The sequence below is a fragment of the Symphalangus syndactylus genome, chromosome 1 (genome assembly GCF_028878055.3).
Source record: "Symphalangus syndactylus isolate Jambi chromosome 1, NHGRI_mSymSyn1-v2.1_pri, whole genome shotgun sequence".
NCBI classification, from domain to species: domain Eukaryota; kingdom Metazoa; phylum Chordata; class Mammalia; order Primates; family Hylobatidae; genus Symphalangus; species Symphalangus syndactylus.
Window position 1 is genome coordinate 153,094,310 of NC_072423.2, and position 19,932 is coordinate 153,114,241.

At 44.3% G+C, this 19,932-nt stretch overlaps 1 protein-coding gene across 1 annotated transcript; it reads left to right on the forward strand.

The window, feature by feature from the left end:
- On the forward strand, window positions 1–2,514 carry LOC129491156 (theta defensin subunit A-like). The gene is made up of 3 exons (XM_055295082.2): window positions 1–68; window positions 1,415–1,601; window positions 2,286–2,514. The coding sequence occupies exons 2-3, from the start codon at window positions 1,427–1,429 to the stop codon at window positions 2,339–2,341; spliced, it is 231 nt and encodes a 76-aa protein (XP_055151057.1). The 5' UTR covers window positions 1–68; window positions 1,415–1,426; the 3' UTR covers window positions 2,342–2,514.
- The last annotated feature ends 17,418 nt before the right edge of the window (window positions 2,515–19,932 follow it).

Sequence of the window (19,932 nt, forward strand, 5' to 3'; positions counted from 1 at the left end):
CTATAGGAGACCCGGGACAGAGCACTGCTGTCTGCCCTCTCTCTTCACTCTGCCTAGCTTGAGGATCTGTAAGTATCCCAAAACTTACACTTTCACATTGAGGCTTCAACATTGAACCTGTGCCCCCAATCTGACCTCTGACTCCCGGGCCACCCCAGAGGGACCTAGTGGGTGAATCCCCTGCTGTGCATTTCTGTTTGAACCTCTGGTGACTGCTGGGAGCATTAGCTACCAGCTCAATTAATGGAGAAACTCAAGGAATTTCCTTCTAAATACACGTGTCCTACATGATGCGTCCGATAGAGACAACAATATCTCCTTAAAACATCCTTGTATTTGGAGAGGAGCCTATCCTGCTCCTTGGCCTGTTTTTCAAACAGGTTACTTGTTATTTGCTTTTGAGTTGTTTGACTTACTTATGTATTTAGATATTTACCCCTTCTACCACTTAGGGTTTGCAATTATTGTCTTTCATTTTCTGGGTTGCTTTTTCACTCAGTTATTTGTTTGTTGGTTTGTTTTCTGACATGCAGATGCTTTAGAGGTCAGTGCAGCCCCACTTGTCTATTTTCCCATTTATTGCCTGTGTCTTTGGTGTCATAGGAAAGATATCATTACCAACATCAATGACAAAGCATTGTCTTCATATGTTCCTCTCGTCATTTTATGGCTTCAGTTCTATGTTTCGGTCTTTGATCCATTTTGAGTTGATAAAGGACCACATGTATACGAACACCAAATCCTAAGGTGTTACACAGTAGATATATACCACTTTAAATTCTTATTCAAATCTCAATAGAGCTGGAAACAAATTTTTGAATGTAGACGAACTTTTTACTTCGATATCACTGTGTTCATTTCCCTTATCGCCTGATAGGGTCATTGTCCTCTTCACACTGGCCCCTACAGGAGGCTACTCACCCCATACCTTCATGAGAGTGGTCACGCCCTTGAGGCCTGCAACAAATGACTCTTCACTTGATAGGAATTCATGCCTGCTGCCACAGTGTAGACCTATAGAGAGTAGTGGGGCCATCTGCAGGAAGAGACATTTGTACCCTGAACTTATTGAACAAAAGCACTGCTGTTATCCTTTGGTAGAATTGTAAAAAGTAAATATGTAATGAAGTGAGAAACAGGGAAAACATGATAGGATCCTCATCACCACCATCCTCGCCAACTCAGCACAGACACTACACATAGAGATTCAAACTAGAGTGAAAGCTGGGAGAGCAAAGGAAGAAAACAGGGACATTGAGACCAACGGGATCCCACACAGTCTCCAACGAAATGCACACCTCCCCTCTCTGAGAAGGTTCAAGGTTTCTTGTCTCTGAGCCTTCTGTCTGCAGACCTACACATCCACGCTCCCTTCTCTCTACCGACTCAACTGCTCCTGCTCTCCCTCTTCCAGGTCACCCCAGCCATGAGGACCTTCGCCCTCCTCGCTGCCATGCTTCTCCTGGTGGCCCTGCAGGCTCAGGCGGAGCCACTCCGGGCAAGAGCTGATGAAGCTGCAGCCCAGGAGCAGCCTGGAGCAGATGATCAGGACGTGGCTCATGCCTTTACATGGGATGAAAGTGCCGCCCTTCCGCTTTCAGGTGAGACAGGCCAGCATGCAGAGCTGCAGGGTCTAGAGGGATGGACGGGAGACAGAGTCTGGAATCGAGTCTCAATGGTCCATGTCACTTAGGTGCCTTCATTTAGCATCTCTGGGCCTTGGTTTTCTCATCTATAAATTGAATAGAGAGCCCAATAAATCTAACAAATTTTCTGTCTTTAAAGACGTGAGGCTGCTCTGCCTGGAGAGTGACCATTCTTTTATTCCTTTACTTCCTTAACAGTCCTTTCACTTTAGACAATCAATAAAATTAAAAAATAAAACTTGACGTCAAGATATGTCTGTGCAATTCAGTAGGTTTAAGATATGAAGAGACAGTCTGACTAATTCTTTGTGGATTCAAACAAGTAGACTTCATTACAAGGAGAATATTTTACTGTATCTATAGAATAGTTTTTAAAAAGTAGAGCCAAGCCCAAGAGTGTGTTCAGCTGTGTGTGTGATGGGGCAGAAGCACAAAAATGAGAGCAAATGCGAGTGACTCTCGGATCCTGTGTGACCAGTACTGCTCTGTGTATTTATTCTTATTCACTGAGGTTGTTCATGCTATTGGCCCTAATACAGCCAACATCACTCATTCACTAGCACATGACTTACGCAAGATTCCCTTTACCAGCACTGCTGACCTTCTGATCCATTTATGATGATTTCTCTGTGTCCCCAGAGTCAGCGAAAGGCTTGAGGTGCATTTGCGGAAGAGGAGTTTGCCGTTTGTTATAACGTGGCTTTGGGTCCTGCGCCTTTCGTGGTACACTCCACCAGATCTGCTGCCGCTGAGCTTGCAGAATCAAGAAAAATAAGCTCAGAATTTACTTTGAGAGTTAAAAGAAATTCTTGTTACTTCTGTACCTTGTCCTCCATTTCCTTTTCTCATCCAAAATAAATACTTTGTTGCAAGATTTCTGTCTTTACATCTCTTTCACATTTGATGTGTCTTTCTATCTCAAGACACATGGGATGCACCTACCAGAACCCTAAGTGTTTAAACAAAATAAAATTCCAAATTCTAGGAATTTCAAGCAGGAGTTTGGGCTTTAGACTCAAATGGAAGCGAAGGCCCAAATCACACCACCAATCTCCCCATCCACTGCTCTGTCTTTTCACTCTGCCTCATTTTCTCTGGATCCACTCTCAAAGAGCTCCCATGGGCTGGGCAAACAATCGGTGTCAGCGTAAACTTCACGTAGTCACAAAATCATTCCTTCTCAGGAGAAGGCAGCATCATCTCTGTCCTAAAGAACTGGAGTTTTATTGAATGTGTCCAGGTCACACATTTGCCTTTTAAGCCATGGGGTTACAGGAGATTCACAGAAACAACTTTAAGAGGGAAATGGGTTGTTAGCAAAGGCAGGATGCATGGAACAGAAAGCACAGCGGCCCACACTGGGATGTCCACATTAAGAGCACCCTCCAGCCACGTCTACTAAGACGTGGATTTGACACCCATAAAGTTGTCTTCACACCCAGAAAACGCACAAGCACAAATGCTCCACTGCACTTTGCAACATGCACTCTCCTGTGTTGCCTTAAAGCTGCTGAGAATCTGATTCTGCCTGGAAAATACAGCTTCAGAGGGGATAAGGGGTGAGGGAGGGAAAGCATTTCACCAGGAAAACGGTAGCCTTCTTGTTGCTGCAGGGTGCTGAGGCAGCTCAGGCCAGCCACACCACTGGGACACTGCATGGACGGGGAAGCCCATCCAGACCCCAGGGAGGACAGAGTGGGTGCCCACCTCCAGTGCATTTCCCCTAGCTCACCCAGGGTTTCACCTTTCCTGCCTTTGTCTTCAGGGAAGTTGAGGCCAACGGCTCTCCCTACTGCAACATTCTGACTCCTATTTCACCAGTCTACAATAAGCGCTTCCTTCACATTTCTGAGACGTCTTGGGGAATTTTTTCTTGTACAATAAAAGAAATAGGTTTCTTTGGCTATTTCTTTTCTGATTTTCTAAACTTGGCTACAAGCAAAACCAGAATGAAAGGGATCTGAAAAGTACTCGTTCCATTTTATGAATATCTGAATTTTTTACTTTTTCAATAAGAAACAAACAAGTCACGAAGAACTTAAGGGAAGGAGCCCCCTCTAACATTTCCCCTCAGTCACCCTCCCAACCTCTCAATGCTGTGTCCTCCTGGCTGACAGTGACCCCCACCTCTGTTCCAGCCCTCCACCCCACGGTCCTGCCACCACCTGGAATTCCTCCACCTCTGAATATCAAGTATGAAGGTCCCTGTCGCTGACTCACCTGCTGCTCTTCCACCCTCTCCGGCAGCCGTCCCTCCTTCCCTGCTGATCAGCATTGATAAGGCTGTTCTCCTACAGAAATGTGCCTGGGAATAACCCAGGCGTCCCTTCCCCAGGCTGCACCAGGAACACCTGTCATCTCCCCTCATTTCCTGTTCTTATGAACTGTACCGTCTTTAACTCAGATTCTCTGAGCTAGGTAATATTTTTATATCATTTTCAGGCATATTAGTTGAGTTTTGCATTCAAATCTAAGAAACCACAACAAGCTGAGTTAACATTTTGACTGACACACCTGATACTTAACAGAGAATTCTGGCTTCCTAAAATCCCTGATTGAAGGACCCAAAGCATAAGAGACCTTGTTGTCTTTACCTTTCAACACCCCCATTTTTCTCTTGATCTTAACTTGGGCTCACTCCCCAAGTGACAGCCCTGTGAGCTGTGGTTATCTCCCCATAGGCTCCGTCACTGATCTCCGGGAGAAAACCCCTATTTCTTTCTCCGTTTTTTCAGTAACCTCCCGAGTCGCATGCCCTCCTCCGAGTCTGTCACTCAATGGAGAGATTGAGACCACCTGGATCCACTACCCTTGCTCCCCACAGGAAAAATTCAAACTAAGAATGGGTGAGACAGGGTTCCTCAGTCACTCCAAACAGTCCACAATTCCATGCCCCCACCATAATGGGCTCTTTGTGACACTTTGGGAAGAAATTGAGAAAGTTCTGTTCTATTTCATCAATATTTTAGAGAAGCTGAGATTTACACACACACAAAAAGTACAAGTCCAATTTGTCATCAATACTGTGAAAATTGCCCTCTGTTCATCTCAGGCTGTATGAAAAGACACCACAAAACTTAATGGATTAAAACAACATGATCAGGTCTTCATTCACACATTTGCAATTCGGAGGTGGCTCTCTCCACAGGCATCAGAGGAAGGGTGGTGCTGGAATCTGAAAACCTCAGGCCCAAGACACTTGTGAACAGGTGGCACGGGGTGCTGGCTCAGCGGGAGCTCTGACAGGGCTGAGGGATGAGACCCTGTGAGGCAGTGAGGTCAGATGATGCCGGTTCATGAAGGAGGAGATTGGTGTGACACTTCATATCCCACTCATAGCTAGCAGGATTTGCAACACTTAGACCTCCTCCAAGCATGGTATCCGGGCTTCAAAGACACAAGCAATCTTAGTGTATGTGGAGTGCTGGGGAAAAGTACCATACACGGGGGTGGAGCCAAGATGGCCGAATAGGAACAACTCTGGTCTCCAGCTCCCAGCCTGAGCGACACAGAAGACGGGTGATTTCTGCATTTCTGTTTGAGGTACTGGTTTCATCTCACTAGGGAGTGCCAAACAGTGGGTGCAGGACAGTCGCTGAAGCGCACTGTGCACGAGCCGAAGCAGGGGGAGGCATTGCCTCACTCGGGAAGCGCAGGGGGTCAGGGAGTTCCCTTTCCTAGTCAAAGAAAGGGGTAACAGATGGCACCTGGAATATCGGGTCAGTCCCACCCTAATACTGCACTTTTCCAACGGGCCTGGAAAACGGCACACCAGGAGATTGTGTCCCGCACCTGGCTCGGAGGGTCCTATGCCCACGGGGTCTCGCTGATTGCTAGCACAGCAGTCTGAGATCAAGCCGCAAGGTGGCAGTGAGGCTGGGGGAGGGGCGCCCACCATTGCCCAGGCTTGCTTAGGTAAACAAAGCAGCCAGGAAGCTCTAACTGGGTGGAGCCCACCACAGCTCAAGGAGGCCTGCCTGCCTCTGTAGGCTCCACCTCCGGGGGCAGGGCACAGACAAACAAAAAGTCAGCAGGAACCTCCACAGACTTAATTGTCCCTGTCTGACTGACAGTTTGAAGAGAGTAGTGGTTCTCCCAGCACGCAGCTGGAGATCTGAGAACGGACAGACTGCCTCCTAAAGTGGGTCCCTCACCCCTGAGCAGCCTAACTGGGAGGCACCCCCCCAGTAGGGACAGACTGACACCTCACTCGGCCGGGTACTCCTCTGAGACAAAACTTCCAGGGGAACTATCAGACGGCTGAATTTGTGGTCTCATGAAAATCCACTGTTCTGCAGCCACCGCTGCTGACACTCAGCCAAACAGGGTCTGGAGTGGACCTCTAGTAAACTCCAACAGACCTGCAGCTGAGGGTCCTGTCTGGTAGAAGGAAAACTAACAAACAGAAAGGACATCCACACCAAAAACCCATCTGTACATCACCATCATCAAAGACCAAAAGTAGATAAAACCACAAAGATGGGGAAAAAACAGAGCAGAAAAACTGGAAACTCTAAAATGCAGAGCACCTCTCCTCCTCCAAAGGAAAGCAGTTCCTCACCGCAACGGAACAAAGCTGGATGGAGGATGACTTTGACGAGTTGAGAGAAGAAGGCTTCAGACGATCAAACTACTCTGAGCTATGGGAGGAAATTCAAAACAATAGCAATGAAGTTAAAAACTTTGAAAAAAAATTAGAAGAATGGATAACTAGAATAACCAATGGAGAGAAGGGCTTAAAGGAGCTGATGGAGCTGAAAGCCAAGTTTCAAGAACTACGTGAAGATTGCAGAAGCCTCAGTAGCAGATGCGATCAACTGGAAGAAAGGGTATCACTGATGGAAGATGAAATGAATGAAATGAAGACAGAAGGGAAGTTTAGAGAAAGAAGAATAAAAAGAAATGAACAAAGCCTCCAAGAAATTTGGGACTATGTGAAAAGACCAAACCTATGTCTGATTGGTGTACCTGAAAATGACGGGGAGAATGGAACCAAGTTGGAGAACACTCTGCAAGATATTATCCAGGAGAACTTCCCCAATCTAGCAAGGCAGGCCAACATTCAGATTCAAGAAATACAGAGAACGCCACAAAGATACTCCTCGAGAATAGCAACTCCAAGACACATAATTGTCAGATTCACCAAAGTTGAAATGAAGGAAAAAATGTTAAGGGCAGCCAGAGAGAAAGGTTGGGTTACCCACAAAGGGAAGCCCATCAGACTAACAGCTGATCTCTCGGCAGAAACTCTACAAGCCAGAAGAGAGTGGGGGCCGATATTCAACATCCTTAAAGAAAAGAATTTTCAACCCAGAATTTCATATCCACCAAACTAAGCTTCATAAGTGAAGGAGAAATAAAATACTTTACAGACAAGCAAACGCTGAGTGATTTTGTCACCACCAGGCCTGCCCTAAAAGAGCTCCTGAAGGAAGCACTAAACATGGAAAGGAACAACCGTTACCAGCCCCTGCAAAAACATGCCAAATTGTAAAGACCATCAAGGCTAGGAAGAAACTGCATCAACTAACGAGCAAAATAATCAACTAACATCATAATGACAGGATCAGATTCACACATAACAATATTAACGTTAAATGTAAATGGGCTAAATGCTCCAATTAAAAGACACAGACTGGCAACCTGGATAAGGAGTCAGGACCCATCAGTGTGCTGTATTCAGGAAACACATCTCACGTGCAGAGACACACATAGACTCAGAATAAAGGGATGGAGGAAGATCTATCAGGCAAATGGAAAACAAAAAAAGGCAGGGGTTGCAATCCTAGTCTCTGATAAAATAGACTTTAAACCAACAAAGATCAAAAGAGACAAAGAAGGCCATTACATAATGGTAAAGGGATCAATTCAACAAGAAGAGCTAACTATCCTAAATATATATGCACCCAACACAGGAGCACCCAGATTCATAAAGCAAGTCCTGAGTGACCTACAAAGGGACTTAAACTCCCACACAATAATAATGGGAGATTTTAACACCCCACTGTCAACATTAGACAGATCAACGAGACAGAAAGTTAACAAGGATATCCAGGAATTGAACTCAGCTCTGCACAAAGTGGACCTAATAGACATCTACAGAACTCTCCACCCCAAATCAACAGAATATACATTTTTTTCAGCACCACACCACACCTGTTCCAAAATCGACCACATAGTTGGAAGTAAAGCTCTCCTCAGCAAATGTAAAAGAACAGAAATTATAACAAACTGTCTCTCAGACCACAGTGCAATCAAACTAGAACTCAGGATTAAGAAACTCACTCAAAACCACTCAACTACATGGAAACTGAACAACCTGCTCCTGAATGACTATTGGGTACATAATGAAATGAAGGCAGAAATAAAGATGTTCTTTGAAACCAACGAGAACCAAGACACAGCATACTAGAATCTCTGGGACACGTTCAAAGCAGTGTGTAGAGGGAAATTTATAGCACTAAACGCCCACAAGAGAAAGCAGGAAAGATCCAAAATTGACACCCTAACATCACAATTAAAAGAACTAGAAAAGCAAGAGCAAACACATTCAAAAGCTAGCAGAAGGCTAGAAATAACGAAAATCAGAGCAGAACTGAAGGAAATAGAGACACAAAAAACCCTTCAAAAAATTAATGAATCCAGGAGCTGGTTTTTTGAAAAGATCAACAAAATTGATAGACCGCTAGCAAGACTAATAAAGAAGAAAAGAGAGAAGAATCAAATAGATGCAATAAAAAATGAAAAAGGGGATATCACCAACGATCCCACAGAAATACAATCTACCATCAGAGAATACTACAAACACATCTATGCAAATAAACTAGAAAATCTAGAAGAAATGGATAAATTCCTTGACAAATACACCCTCCCAAGACTAAACCAGGAAGAAGTTGAATCTCTGAATAGACCAATAACAGGTTCTGAAATTGTGGCAATAATCAATAGCTTACCAACCAAAAAGAGTCCAGGACCTGATGGATTCACAGCTGAATTCTACCAGAGGTACAAGGAGGAACTGGTACCATTCCTTCTGAAACTATTCTAATCGATAGAAAAAGAGGGAATCCTCCCTAACACATTTTATGAAGCCAGCATCATCCTGATACCAAAGCCTGGCAGAGACATAACCAAAAAAGAGAATTTCAGACCAATATCCTTGATGAACATTGATGCAAAAATCCTCAATAAAATACTGGCAAACTGAATCCAGCAGCACATCAAAAAGCTTATCCACCATAATCAAGTGGGCTTCATCCCTGGGATGCAAGGCTGGTTCAACATACGCAAATCAATAAATGTAATCCAGCATATAAACAGAACCAAAGACAAAAACCACATGATTATCTCAATAGATTCAGAAAAGGCCTTTGACAAAATTCAACAACCCTTCATGCTAAAAACTCTCAATAAATTAGGTATTGATGGGACGTATCTCAAAATCATAAGAGCTATCTATGACAAACCCACAGCCAATATCATACTGAATGGGCAAAAACTGGAAGCATTCCCTCTGAAAACTGGCACAAGACAGGGATGCCCTCTCTCACCGCTCCTATTCAACATAGTGCTGGAAGTTCTGGCCAGAGCAATCAGGCAGGAGAAGGAAATAAAGGGTATTCAATTAGGAAAAGAGGAAGTCAAATTGTCCCTGTTTGCAGATGACATGATTGTATATCTAGAAAACCCCATTGTCTCAGCCCAAAATCTCCTTAAGCTGATTAGCAACTTCAGCAAAGTCTCAGGATACAAAATCAATGTACAAAAATCATAAGCATTCTTGTACACCAATCACAGACAAACAGAGAGCCAAATCATGAGTGAACTCCCATTCACAATTGCTTCAAAGAGAATCAAATACCTAGGAATCCAACTTACAAGGGATGTGAAGGACCTCTTCAAGGAGAACTACAAACCACTACTCAATGAAATAAAAGAGGATACAAACAAATGGAAGAACATTCCATGCTCATGGGTTGGAATAATCAATATCATGAAAATGGCCATACTGCCCAAGGTAATTTATAGATTCAATGCCATCCCCATCAAGCTACCAATGACTTTCTTCACAGAATTGGAAAAAACTACTTTAAAGTTCATATGGAACCAAAAAAGAGCCCGCATCGCCAAGTCAATCCTAAGCCAAAAGAACAAAGCTGGAGGCATCACGCTACCTGACTTCAAACTATACTACAAGGCTACAGTAACCAAAACAGCATGGTACTGGTACCACAACAGAGACACAGATCAATGGAACAAAACAGAGCCCTTAGAAATGATGCCACATATCTACAACTATCTGATCTTCGACAAACCTGACAAAAACAAGAAATGGGGAAAGGCTTCCCTATTTAATAAATGGTGCTGGGAAAACTGGCTAGCCATATGTAGAAAGCTGAAACTGCATCCCTTCCTTACACCTTATACAAAAATTAATTCGAGATGGATTAAACACTTAAATGTTAGACCTAAAACCATTAAAATCCTACAAGAAAACCTAGGCAATACCATTCAGGACACAGGCGTGGGCAAGGACTTCATGTCTAAAACAGCAAAAGCAATGGCAACAAAAGCCAAAATTGACAAATGGGATCTAATTAAACTAAAGAGCTTCTGCACAGCAAAAGAAACTACCATCAGAGTGAACAGGCAAGCTACAGAATGAGAGAAAATTTTTGCAACCTACTCATCTGACAAAGGGCTAATATCCAGAATCTACAATGAACTCAAACAAATTTACAAGAAAAAAACAAACAACCCCATCCAAAAGTGGGCAGAGGACATGAACAGACACTTCTCAAAAGAAGACATTTATGCAGCCAAAAAACACATGAAGAAATGCTCATCATCACTGGCCATCAGAGAAATGCAAATCAAAACCACAAGGAGATACCATCTCACACCAGTTAGAATGGCCATCATTAAAAAAGCAGGAAACAACAGGTGCTGGAGAGGATGTGGAGAAATAGGAACACTTTTACACTGTTGGTCGGACTGTAAACTAGTTCAACCATTGTGGAAGTCAGTGTGGCAATTCCTCAGGGATCTAGAACTAGAAATACCATTTGACCCAGTCATCCCATTGCTAGGTATATACCCAAAGGACTATAAATCCTGCTGCTATAAAGACACATGCATGCGTATGTTTATTGTGGCACTATTCACAATAGCAAAGACTTGGAACCAACCCAAATGTCCAACAACGATAGACTGGATTAAGAAAATGTGGCACATATACACCATAGAATACTATGCAGCTATAAAAAATGATGAGTTCATGTCTTTGTAGGGACGTGGATGAAACTGGAAAACATCATTCTCAGTAAACTATCGCAAGGACAAAAAACCAAACACTGCATGTTCTCACTCATAGGTGGGAATTGAACAATGAGAACTCATGGACACAGGAAGGGGAACATCACACTCCAGGGACTGTTGTGGGGTTGGGGGAGGGGGGAGGGACAGCATTAGGAGATATACCTAATGCTAAATGACGAGTTAATGGGTGCAGGAAATCAACATGGCACATGGATACATATGTAACAAGCCTGCACATTGTGCACATGTACCCTAAAACTTAAAGTACAATAAAAAAAAAAAAGAATTCATGACCACAAAAAAATACAAGAAAATTATGATGGTTATGCCATAATTGGTCAAGTTAGAAGTGTAAAAATGATGATCAATAAATTCCATTTTTATTTTAAAAGAAAAAAAAAAGAAAAATACCATAAACCAAGTGACTTAGAAACAACAGAAATATATTTCTTGGTGTTCTCAAGGCTGAGAAGTCCAAAACAAGGCGCCAACACACTTGGTGTCTGCTGAGGACCAGTTTTGTGATTCATAGACAGCACCTTTTCACTGAATCGAACTCACTGCAAATGACATAATTTCATTCTTTTATGAATGTAGTATCCCATCATGTATATGTATCACATTTTCTACATCCAGTCCAACACTGATGGGCATCTAGGTTGACTCCATGTCTTTGTTATCATGAATGAGGCTGCCACGAACATACGAGTACGTGTGTCTTTTGGGCAGAATAATTTGTTTTCCTTTGGGTATATACACAGTAGTGAGATTCCTTGGTTGAATGGTGGTTCTATTTTAAGTTATTTGCGAAATCTCTAAACTGCTTTCCATTATGGCTGAACTCATTAACATTCCCCTCAACAGTGTATAAGCGTTCTCTTTCTCTGCAGTCTTGCCAATATCAGTATTTTTTAACTTTTCAATAACAGCCATTCTGACTCGTGGGAGCTGGTATCTCTTGGAGGTTTGATTTTGAATTTCTCTAATGATCAGTAATGTGGAGCATTTTTTCATGTTTCTTTGCCTCTTGTATGTCTTTTTTTGAGAAGTATCTGTTCATGCCCGGGCACACATTTTAAAGGGGTCATTTCTTTTCTGTTTACTTATTTGTTTAAGTCCCTTGTAGAGGAAAATCACTTTGACCACGATATCACCACCAACCAGCCTCCCCTTACTGCCACAAATACGGACCTCGCCATCTCCAGTACACGGCACTGGCTCATGTCCAGTACCCAAACCCTTGCCTTGCTGCTTCCCTGACCTCATGCTTTGCTGATTACCCCAAAAATGACCTCATTAGAGTGGAATTTTGCTGAGATCACCATTTGCTTTCAGTATGAGCCCATTACTTTATGGTGCGAGGAACCCATAGAGTCTCAGTCAGATTGTAAAGCTGCCCTACAAGTTATGGAAAACTATAGACTTGAGAGAACTGAGTGTAAGAATACCACACCCGAATGTAACCAGCTCTCCAGTGATAACGCTCCTGCAGTGCTGCGGAAATGCCTATGCACTGGAGTGTGTTCCGGGTGCAGGAAGCAGGTCCAGGTCTCACTTCCGCAGGACACGGGACATTTCCAGAACCCGGAGATCTTCCTCTCGCTCATATACACCCCTTCATATCTTGTCCCTATAACCTCATCATTGCGACCCTACAGGCACCTACTAATGCCCTGGAAACTAAACTGTCACCAGGGCCTCAGTTTCCCCAAATAGCCCAAATTTCTTCTTATGCTGGGATGAGACTGGTGCTCACTTCGTCCAGTGCTGAAATTCCTGGGTCTGCCACACATCAGGAAATCACTGCTTCCCCAGAGGGACAGGAGACCCCACTGCTCTGCCACAGCGACCACCCCTAGCAAGGCTTGAGATGCCACCTCCTACCTTAAGGTTGAGGGACAAGCTTCAGTTCTCACTCCATTGCCCCCAGTCCTCCACAGCCTCCACAGGCCAATGCCTGCTGCCTTCACACAGAGCTGCAGGGGCGGCCCTGAGCACCCAGCCTGTGGGACCAGCTCTGTCCATGACCTTCCCATGCTGGCAGGGGCTGCCCGGCCTGCACACTGGGTTCAGCAACCTCACCATAGGTATTTATTGTCTCTTGAGCGACTGCATTCATTTCTCATCTCCAGAAACCTTATCTCATCTACCTCACTAGGAGAAGGAGGAGGAGAGTGGATAGTGGTGCATTTTAAAATGTGCTCTAGTCTTCTTAGGAATTCTCCTCAAATAACACAGGAGGAAACACAGGAATTCCATCCTGCGTATTTCAAGGGACCAGTGATCATCCCACTCACGCTGTGTGCATGGAGACTCTTAAGCCTGCCCAGAATTGGCTTAAGAGCAAGGTATTTGTGCAAAAAGCACCAGGTGATGCAAGCTAACATCCAACTCACTGCCACCTTGGCCGCCTCTCTGAGAGACTTTCAAGAGACATTAGGTCTTAAGCAGCAAACTCAGGAGTCCTTGGCACCAATGGTCCTAGACATTCGTTTGGCCTTAAACTGTCCATTGCCCAAGCAATGAGGCAATTTTCCACTCTAGGGAACCACATGCTGCGTGCACATCCTTAACAAACCCAGCAAAACCTGCCCTGCCTGGTAACACAAGGCGAGGTGGGATTCAGTCACGACCAGGTGGTCTGCAACATCCCAGCCCACCAATGGGCTTTGATGTCTTGTTATGGTTAGAGCTCAGGTACTGGGGAGCCTGGTTCAGGGCAAGATTCCTCATCCTGTCCTGTGCGTGGGTGTCAGTCGTGAACTTGTCTCCCTAACAGAGTGTATCCTGTGATATGCAGGCCAGGCTCTCCTGGGGACTTTAAATATTCCCTTGCTGCAACTAGCTCAGCAACAGCCACCAGCACAGGCATCTTGGGGTCCAATGTCTTAGGAGTCATGGAGAATCCATCATTGGTTGCTGCCTGGGCCTGGCCAGGGCTGACCACGGCAGATGAGGGGACCCTCCGTGGACTCCTGTCTAAACCCCAGCTTCCCAACAAATTTCTCAACTGCCCTTGCCACCAGAGTTATTTAATATACCCAACGGAAAGTAACCCAGGATATTAGGACACCTGATCCCAAATGACTCTTAAATAGGGAAGTCCTCTCCTGTTTGTGCACGGCTGCTCTTGCCACAGGAGACCCGGGACAGAGCACTGCTGTCTGCCCTCTCTCTTCACTCTGCCTAGCTTGAGGATCTGTAAGTATCCCAAAACTTACACTTTCACATTGAGGCTTCAACGTTGAACCTGTGCCCCCAATCTGACCTCTGACTCCCGGGCCACCCCAGAGGGACCTAGTGGGTGAATCCCCTGCTGTGCATTTCTGTCTGAACCTCTGGTGACTTCTGGGAGCATTAGCTACCAGCTCAATTAACGGAGAAACTCAAGGAATTTCCTTCTAAATACATGTGTCCTATATGACGTGTCCGATAGAGACAACAATAGCTCCTTAAAACATCCTTGTATTTGGAGAGGAGCCTATCCTGCTCCTTGGCCTGTTTTTCAAACAGGTTACTTGTTATTTGCTTTTGAGTTATTTGACTTATGTATTTAGATATTTACCCCTTCTACCACTTAGGGTTTGCAATTATTGTCTTTCATTTTCTGGGTTGCTTTTTCACTCAGTTATTTGTTTTTTGGTTTGTTTTTTGACATGCAGATGCTTTAGAGGTCAGTGCAGCCCCACTTGTCTATTTTCCCGTTTATTGCCTGTGTCTTTGGTGTCATAGGAAAGATATGATTACCAACATCAATGACAAAGCGTTATCTTCATATGTTCCTCTCGTCATTTTATGTCTTCAGTTCTATGTTTGGGTCGTCGATCCATTTTGAGTTGCTAAAGGAACACATGTATACGAACACCAAATCCTAAGGTGGTATACAGTAGATATATACCACTTCAAATTCTTATTCAAATCTCAATAGAGCAGGAAACAAATTTTTGGCTGTAGACGAACTTTTTACTTCGATATCACTGTGTTCATTTCACCTATCGCCTGATAGGGTCATTGTCCTCTTCACACTGGCCCCTACAGGAGGCTACTCACCCCATACCTTCATGAGAGTGGTCACGCCCTTGATGCCTGCAACAAATGACTCTTCACTTGATAGGAATTCATGCCTGCTGCCACAGTGTAGACCTATAGAGAGTAGTGGGGCCATCTGTAGGAAGAGACATTTGTACCCTGAACTTATTGAACAAAAGCACTGCTGTTATCCTTTGGTAGAATTGTAAAAAAGAAATATGTAATGAAGTGAGAAACAGGAAAAACATGACAGGATCCTCATCACCACCATCCTCGCCAACTCAGCACAGACACTACACATAGAGATTCAAACTAGAGTGAAAGCTGGGAGAGCAAAGGAAGAAAACAGGGACATTGAGACCAACGGGATCCCACACAGTCTCCAACGAAATGCACACCTCCCCTCTCTGAGAAGGTTCAAGGTTTCTTGTCTCTGAGCCTTCTCTGTGCAGACCTATACATCCAGGCTCCCTCCTCTATCCCGACTCGTCTGCCCCTGCTCTCCCTCCTCCAGGTCACCCCAGCCATGAGGACCTTCGCCCTCCTCACTGCCATGCTTCTCCTGGTGGCCTTGCAGGCTCAGGCGGAGCCACTCCGGGCAAGAGCTGATGCAGCTGCAGCCCAGAAGCAGCCTGGAGCAGATGATCAGGAAGTGGCTCATGCCTTTACATGGGATGAAAGTGCCGCCCTTCCGCTTTCAGGTGAGACAGCCCGGCATGCAGAGCTGCAGGGTCTAGAGGGATGGACGGGAGACAGAGTCTGGAATCGAGTCTCAATGGTCCATGTCACTTAGGTGCCTTCATTTAGCATCTCTGGGCCTTGGTTTTCTCATCTATAAATTGAATAGAGAGCCCAATAAATCTAACAAATTTTCTGTCTTTAAAGACGTGAGGCTGCTCTGCCTGGAGAGTGACCATTCTTTTATTCCTTTACTTCCTTAACAATCCTTTCACTTTAGAAAATCAATAAAATTAAAAAATAAAACTTGACGTCAAGATATGTCTGTGAAATTCAGTAGGTTTGAGATATGAAGAGACAGTCTGACTAATTCTTTGTGGATTCAAACAAGTAGACTTCATTACAAGGAGAATATTTTACTGTATCTATAGAATAGTTTTTAAAAAGTAGAGCCAAGCCCAAGAGTGTGTTCAGCTGTGTGTGTGATGGGGCAGAAGCACAAAAATGAGAGCAAATGCGAGTGACTCTCGCATCCTGTGTGACCAGCACTGCTCTGTGTATTTATTCTTATTCACTGAGGTTGTTCATGCTATTGGCCCTAATACAGCCAACATCACTCATTCACTAGCACATGACTTACGCAAGATTCCCTTTACCAGCACTGCTGACCTTCTGATCCGTTTATGATGATTTCTCTGTGTCCCCAGAGTCAGCGAAAGGCTTGAGGTGCATTTGCGGAAGAGGAGTTTGCCGTTTGTTATAACGTGGCTTTGGGTCCTGCGCCTTTCGTGGTACACTCCACCAGATCTGCTGCCGCTGAGCTTGCAGAATCAAGAAAAATAAGCTCAGAATTTACTTTGAGAGTTAAAAGAAATTCTTGTTACTTCTGTACCTTGTCCTCCATTTCCTTTTCTCATCCAAAATAAATACTTTGTTGCAAGATTTCTGTCTTTACATCTCTTTCACATTTGATGTGTCTTTCTATCTCAAGACACATGGGATGCACCTACCAGAACCCTAAGTGTTTAAACAAAATAAAATTCCAAATTCTAGGAATTTCAAGCAGGAGTTTGGGCTTCAGACTCAAATGGAAGCGAAGGCCCAAATCACACCACCAATCTCCCCATCCACTGCTCTGTCTTTTCACTCTGCCTCATTTTCTCTGGATCCACTTAAAGAGCTCCCGTGGGCTGGGCAAACAATCGGTGTCAGCGTAAACTTCGCGTAGTCACAAAATCATTCCTTCTCAGGAGAAAGCAGCATCATCTCTGTCCTAAAGAACTGGAGTTTTATTGAATGTGTCCAGGTCACACATTTGCCTTTTAAGCCATGGGGTTACAGGAGATTCACAGAAACAACTTTAAGAGGGAAATGGGTTGTTACCAAAGGCAGGATGCATGGAACAGAAAGCACAGCAGTTCACACTGGGAGGTCCACATTAAGAGCACCCTCCAGCCACATCTACTAAGACGTGGATTTGACACCCATAAAGTTGTCTTCACACCCAGAAAACGCACAAGCACAAATGCTCCACTGCACTTTGCAACACGCACTCTCCTGTGTTGCCTTAAAGCTGCTGAGAATCTGATTCTGCCTGGATAATACAGCTTCAGAGGGGATAAAGGGTGAGGGAGGGAAAGCATTTCACCAGGAAAACGGTAGCCTTCTTGTTGCTGCAGGGTGCTGAGGCAGCTCAGGGGCCAGCCACACGACTGGGACACTGCATGGATGGGGAAGCCCATCCAGACCCCAGGGAGGACAGAGTGGGTGCCCACCTCCAGTGCATTTCCCCTAGCTCACCCATGGTTTCACCTTTCCTGTCTTTGTCTTCAGGGAAGTTGAGGCCAACGGCTCTCCCTACTGCAACATTCTGACTCCTATTTCACCAGTCTACAATAAGCGCTTCCTTCACATTTCTGAGACGTCTTGGTGAATTTTTTCTTGTACAATAAAAGAAATAGGTTTCTTTGGCTATTTCTTTTCTGATTTTCTAAACTTGGCTACAAGCAAAACCAGAATGAAAGGGATCTGAAAAGTACTCATTCCATTTTATGAATATCTGAATTTTTTACTTTTTCAATAAGAAACAAACAAATCACGAAGAACTTATGGGAAAGAGCTCCCTCTAACATTTCCCCTCAGTCACCCTCCCAACCTCTCAATGCTGTGTCCTCCTGGCTGACAGTGACCCCCACCTCTGTTCCAGCCCTCCACCCCACGGTCCTGCCACCACCTGGAATTCCTCCACCTCTGAATATCAAGTATGAAGGTCCCTGTCGCTGACTCACCCGCTGCTATTCCAGCCTCTCCCGTAGCCATCCCTCCTTCCCTGCTGATCAGCATTGATAAGGCTGTTCTCCTACAGAAATGTGCCTGGGAATAACCCAGGCATCCCTTCCCCAGGCTGCACCAGGAACACCTGTCATCTACCCTCATTTCCTGTTCTTATGAACTGTACCGTCTTTAACTCAGATTCTCTGAGCTAGGTAATATTTTTATATCATTTTCAGGCATATTAGTTGAGTTTTGCATTCAAATCTAAGAAACCACAACAAGCTGAGTTAACATTTTGACTGACACACCTGATACTTAACAGAGAATTCTGGCTTCCTAAAATCCCTGATTGAAGGACCCAAAGCATAAGAGACCTTGTTGTCTTTACCTTTCATCATCCCCATTTTTCTCTTGATCTTAACTTGGGCTCACTCCCAAAGTGACAGCCTTATGAACTATGATTATCTCCCCACAGGCTCCGTTACTGATCTCCAGGAGAAAACCCCTATTTCTTTCTCCGTTTTTTCAGTAACCTCCCGAGTCCCATGCCCTCCTCTGAGTCTGTCACTCAATGGAGAGATTGAGACCACCTGGATCCACTACCCCTGCTCCACACAGGAAAAATTCAAACTAAGAATGGGTGAGACAGGGTTCCTCAGTCACTCCAAAGAGTCCACAATACCATGCCCCCACCACAATGGGCTCTTTGTGACACTTTGGGAATAAATTCAGAAAGTTCTGTCCTATTTCATCAATATTTTAGAGAAGCTGAGATTTACACACACACAAAAAGTACAAGTCCAATTTGTCATCAATACTGTGAAAATTGCCTTCTGTTCATCTCGGGCTGTATGAAAAGACATCACAAAACTTAATGGATTAAAACAACATGATCAGGTCTTCATTCACACATTTGCAATTCGGAGGTGGCTCTCTCCACAGGCTTCAGAGGAGAGGTGCTGCTGGGATCTGAAAACCTCAGGCCCAAGACACTTGTGAACAGGTGGCAGGGGGTGCCGGCTCAGCGGGAGCTCTGACAGGGCTGAAGGATGAGACCCTGCCAGGCAGTGAGGTCAGATGATGCCGGTTCATGAAGGAGGAGATTGGTGTGACACTTCGTATCCTACTCATAGCTAGCAGGATTTGCAACACTTAGACTTCCTCCAAGCATGGTATCCGGGCTTCAAAGACACAAGCAATCTTAGTGTATGTGGAGTGCTGGAGAAAAATACCATACACCAAGTGACTTAGAAACAACAGAAATATATTTCTTGGTGTTCTCAAGGCTGAGAAGTCCAAAACAAGGTGCCAACACACTTGGTGTCTGGTGAGGACCAGTTTTGTGATTCATAGACAGTACCTTTTCACTGAATCCACCTCGCTGCAAGTGACATAATTTCATTCTTTTATGAATGTAGTATCCCATCATGTATATGTACCACATTTTCTACATCCAGTCCAACACTGATGGGCATCTAGGTTGACTCCATGTCTTTGTTATCATGAATGAGGCTGCCACGAACATACGAGTACATGTGTCTTTTTGGCAGAATAATTTGTTTTCCTTTGGGTATATACACAGTAGTGAGATTCTTTGGTTGAATTGTGGTTCTATTTTAAGTTATTTGTGAAATCTCTAAACTGCTTTCCACTATGGCTGAACTCATTAACATTCCTCTCAACAGTGTATAAGCCTTCTCTTTCTCTGCAGTCTTGCCAATATCAGTATTTTTTAACTTTTCAATAACAGCCATTCTGACTAGTGTGAGCTGGAATCCCTTGGAGGTTTGATTTTGAATTTCTCTAATGATCAGTAATGTGGAGCATTTTTTCATGTTTCTTGGCCTCTTGTATGTCTTTTTTTTTGAGAAGTATCTGTTGATGCCCGGGCTCACATTTTAAAGGGGTCATTTCTTTTTTGCTTACTTATATAAGTCCCTTGTAGAGGAAAATCACTTTGACCACCATATCACCACCAACCAGCCTC

What these genes read in the sequence shown, in the direction of transcription:
- LOC129491156 (XM_055295082.2), top strand. Translation starts at nt 1,427, where the DNA reads ATGAGGACCTTCGCCCTCCTCGCTGCCATGCTTCTCCTGGTGGCCCTG. An exon ending in TGCCGCCCTTCCGCTTTCAG is followed by an intron (nt 1,602 to 2,285) that starts GTGAGACAGGCC and finishes CTGTGTCCCCAG; the next exon opens with AGTCAGCGAAAGGCTTGAGG.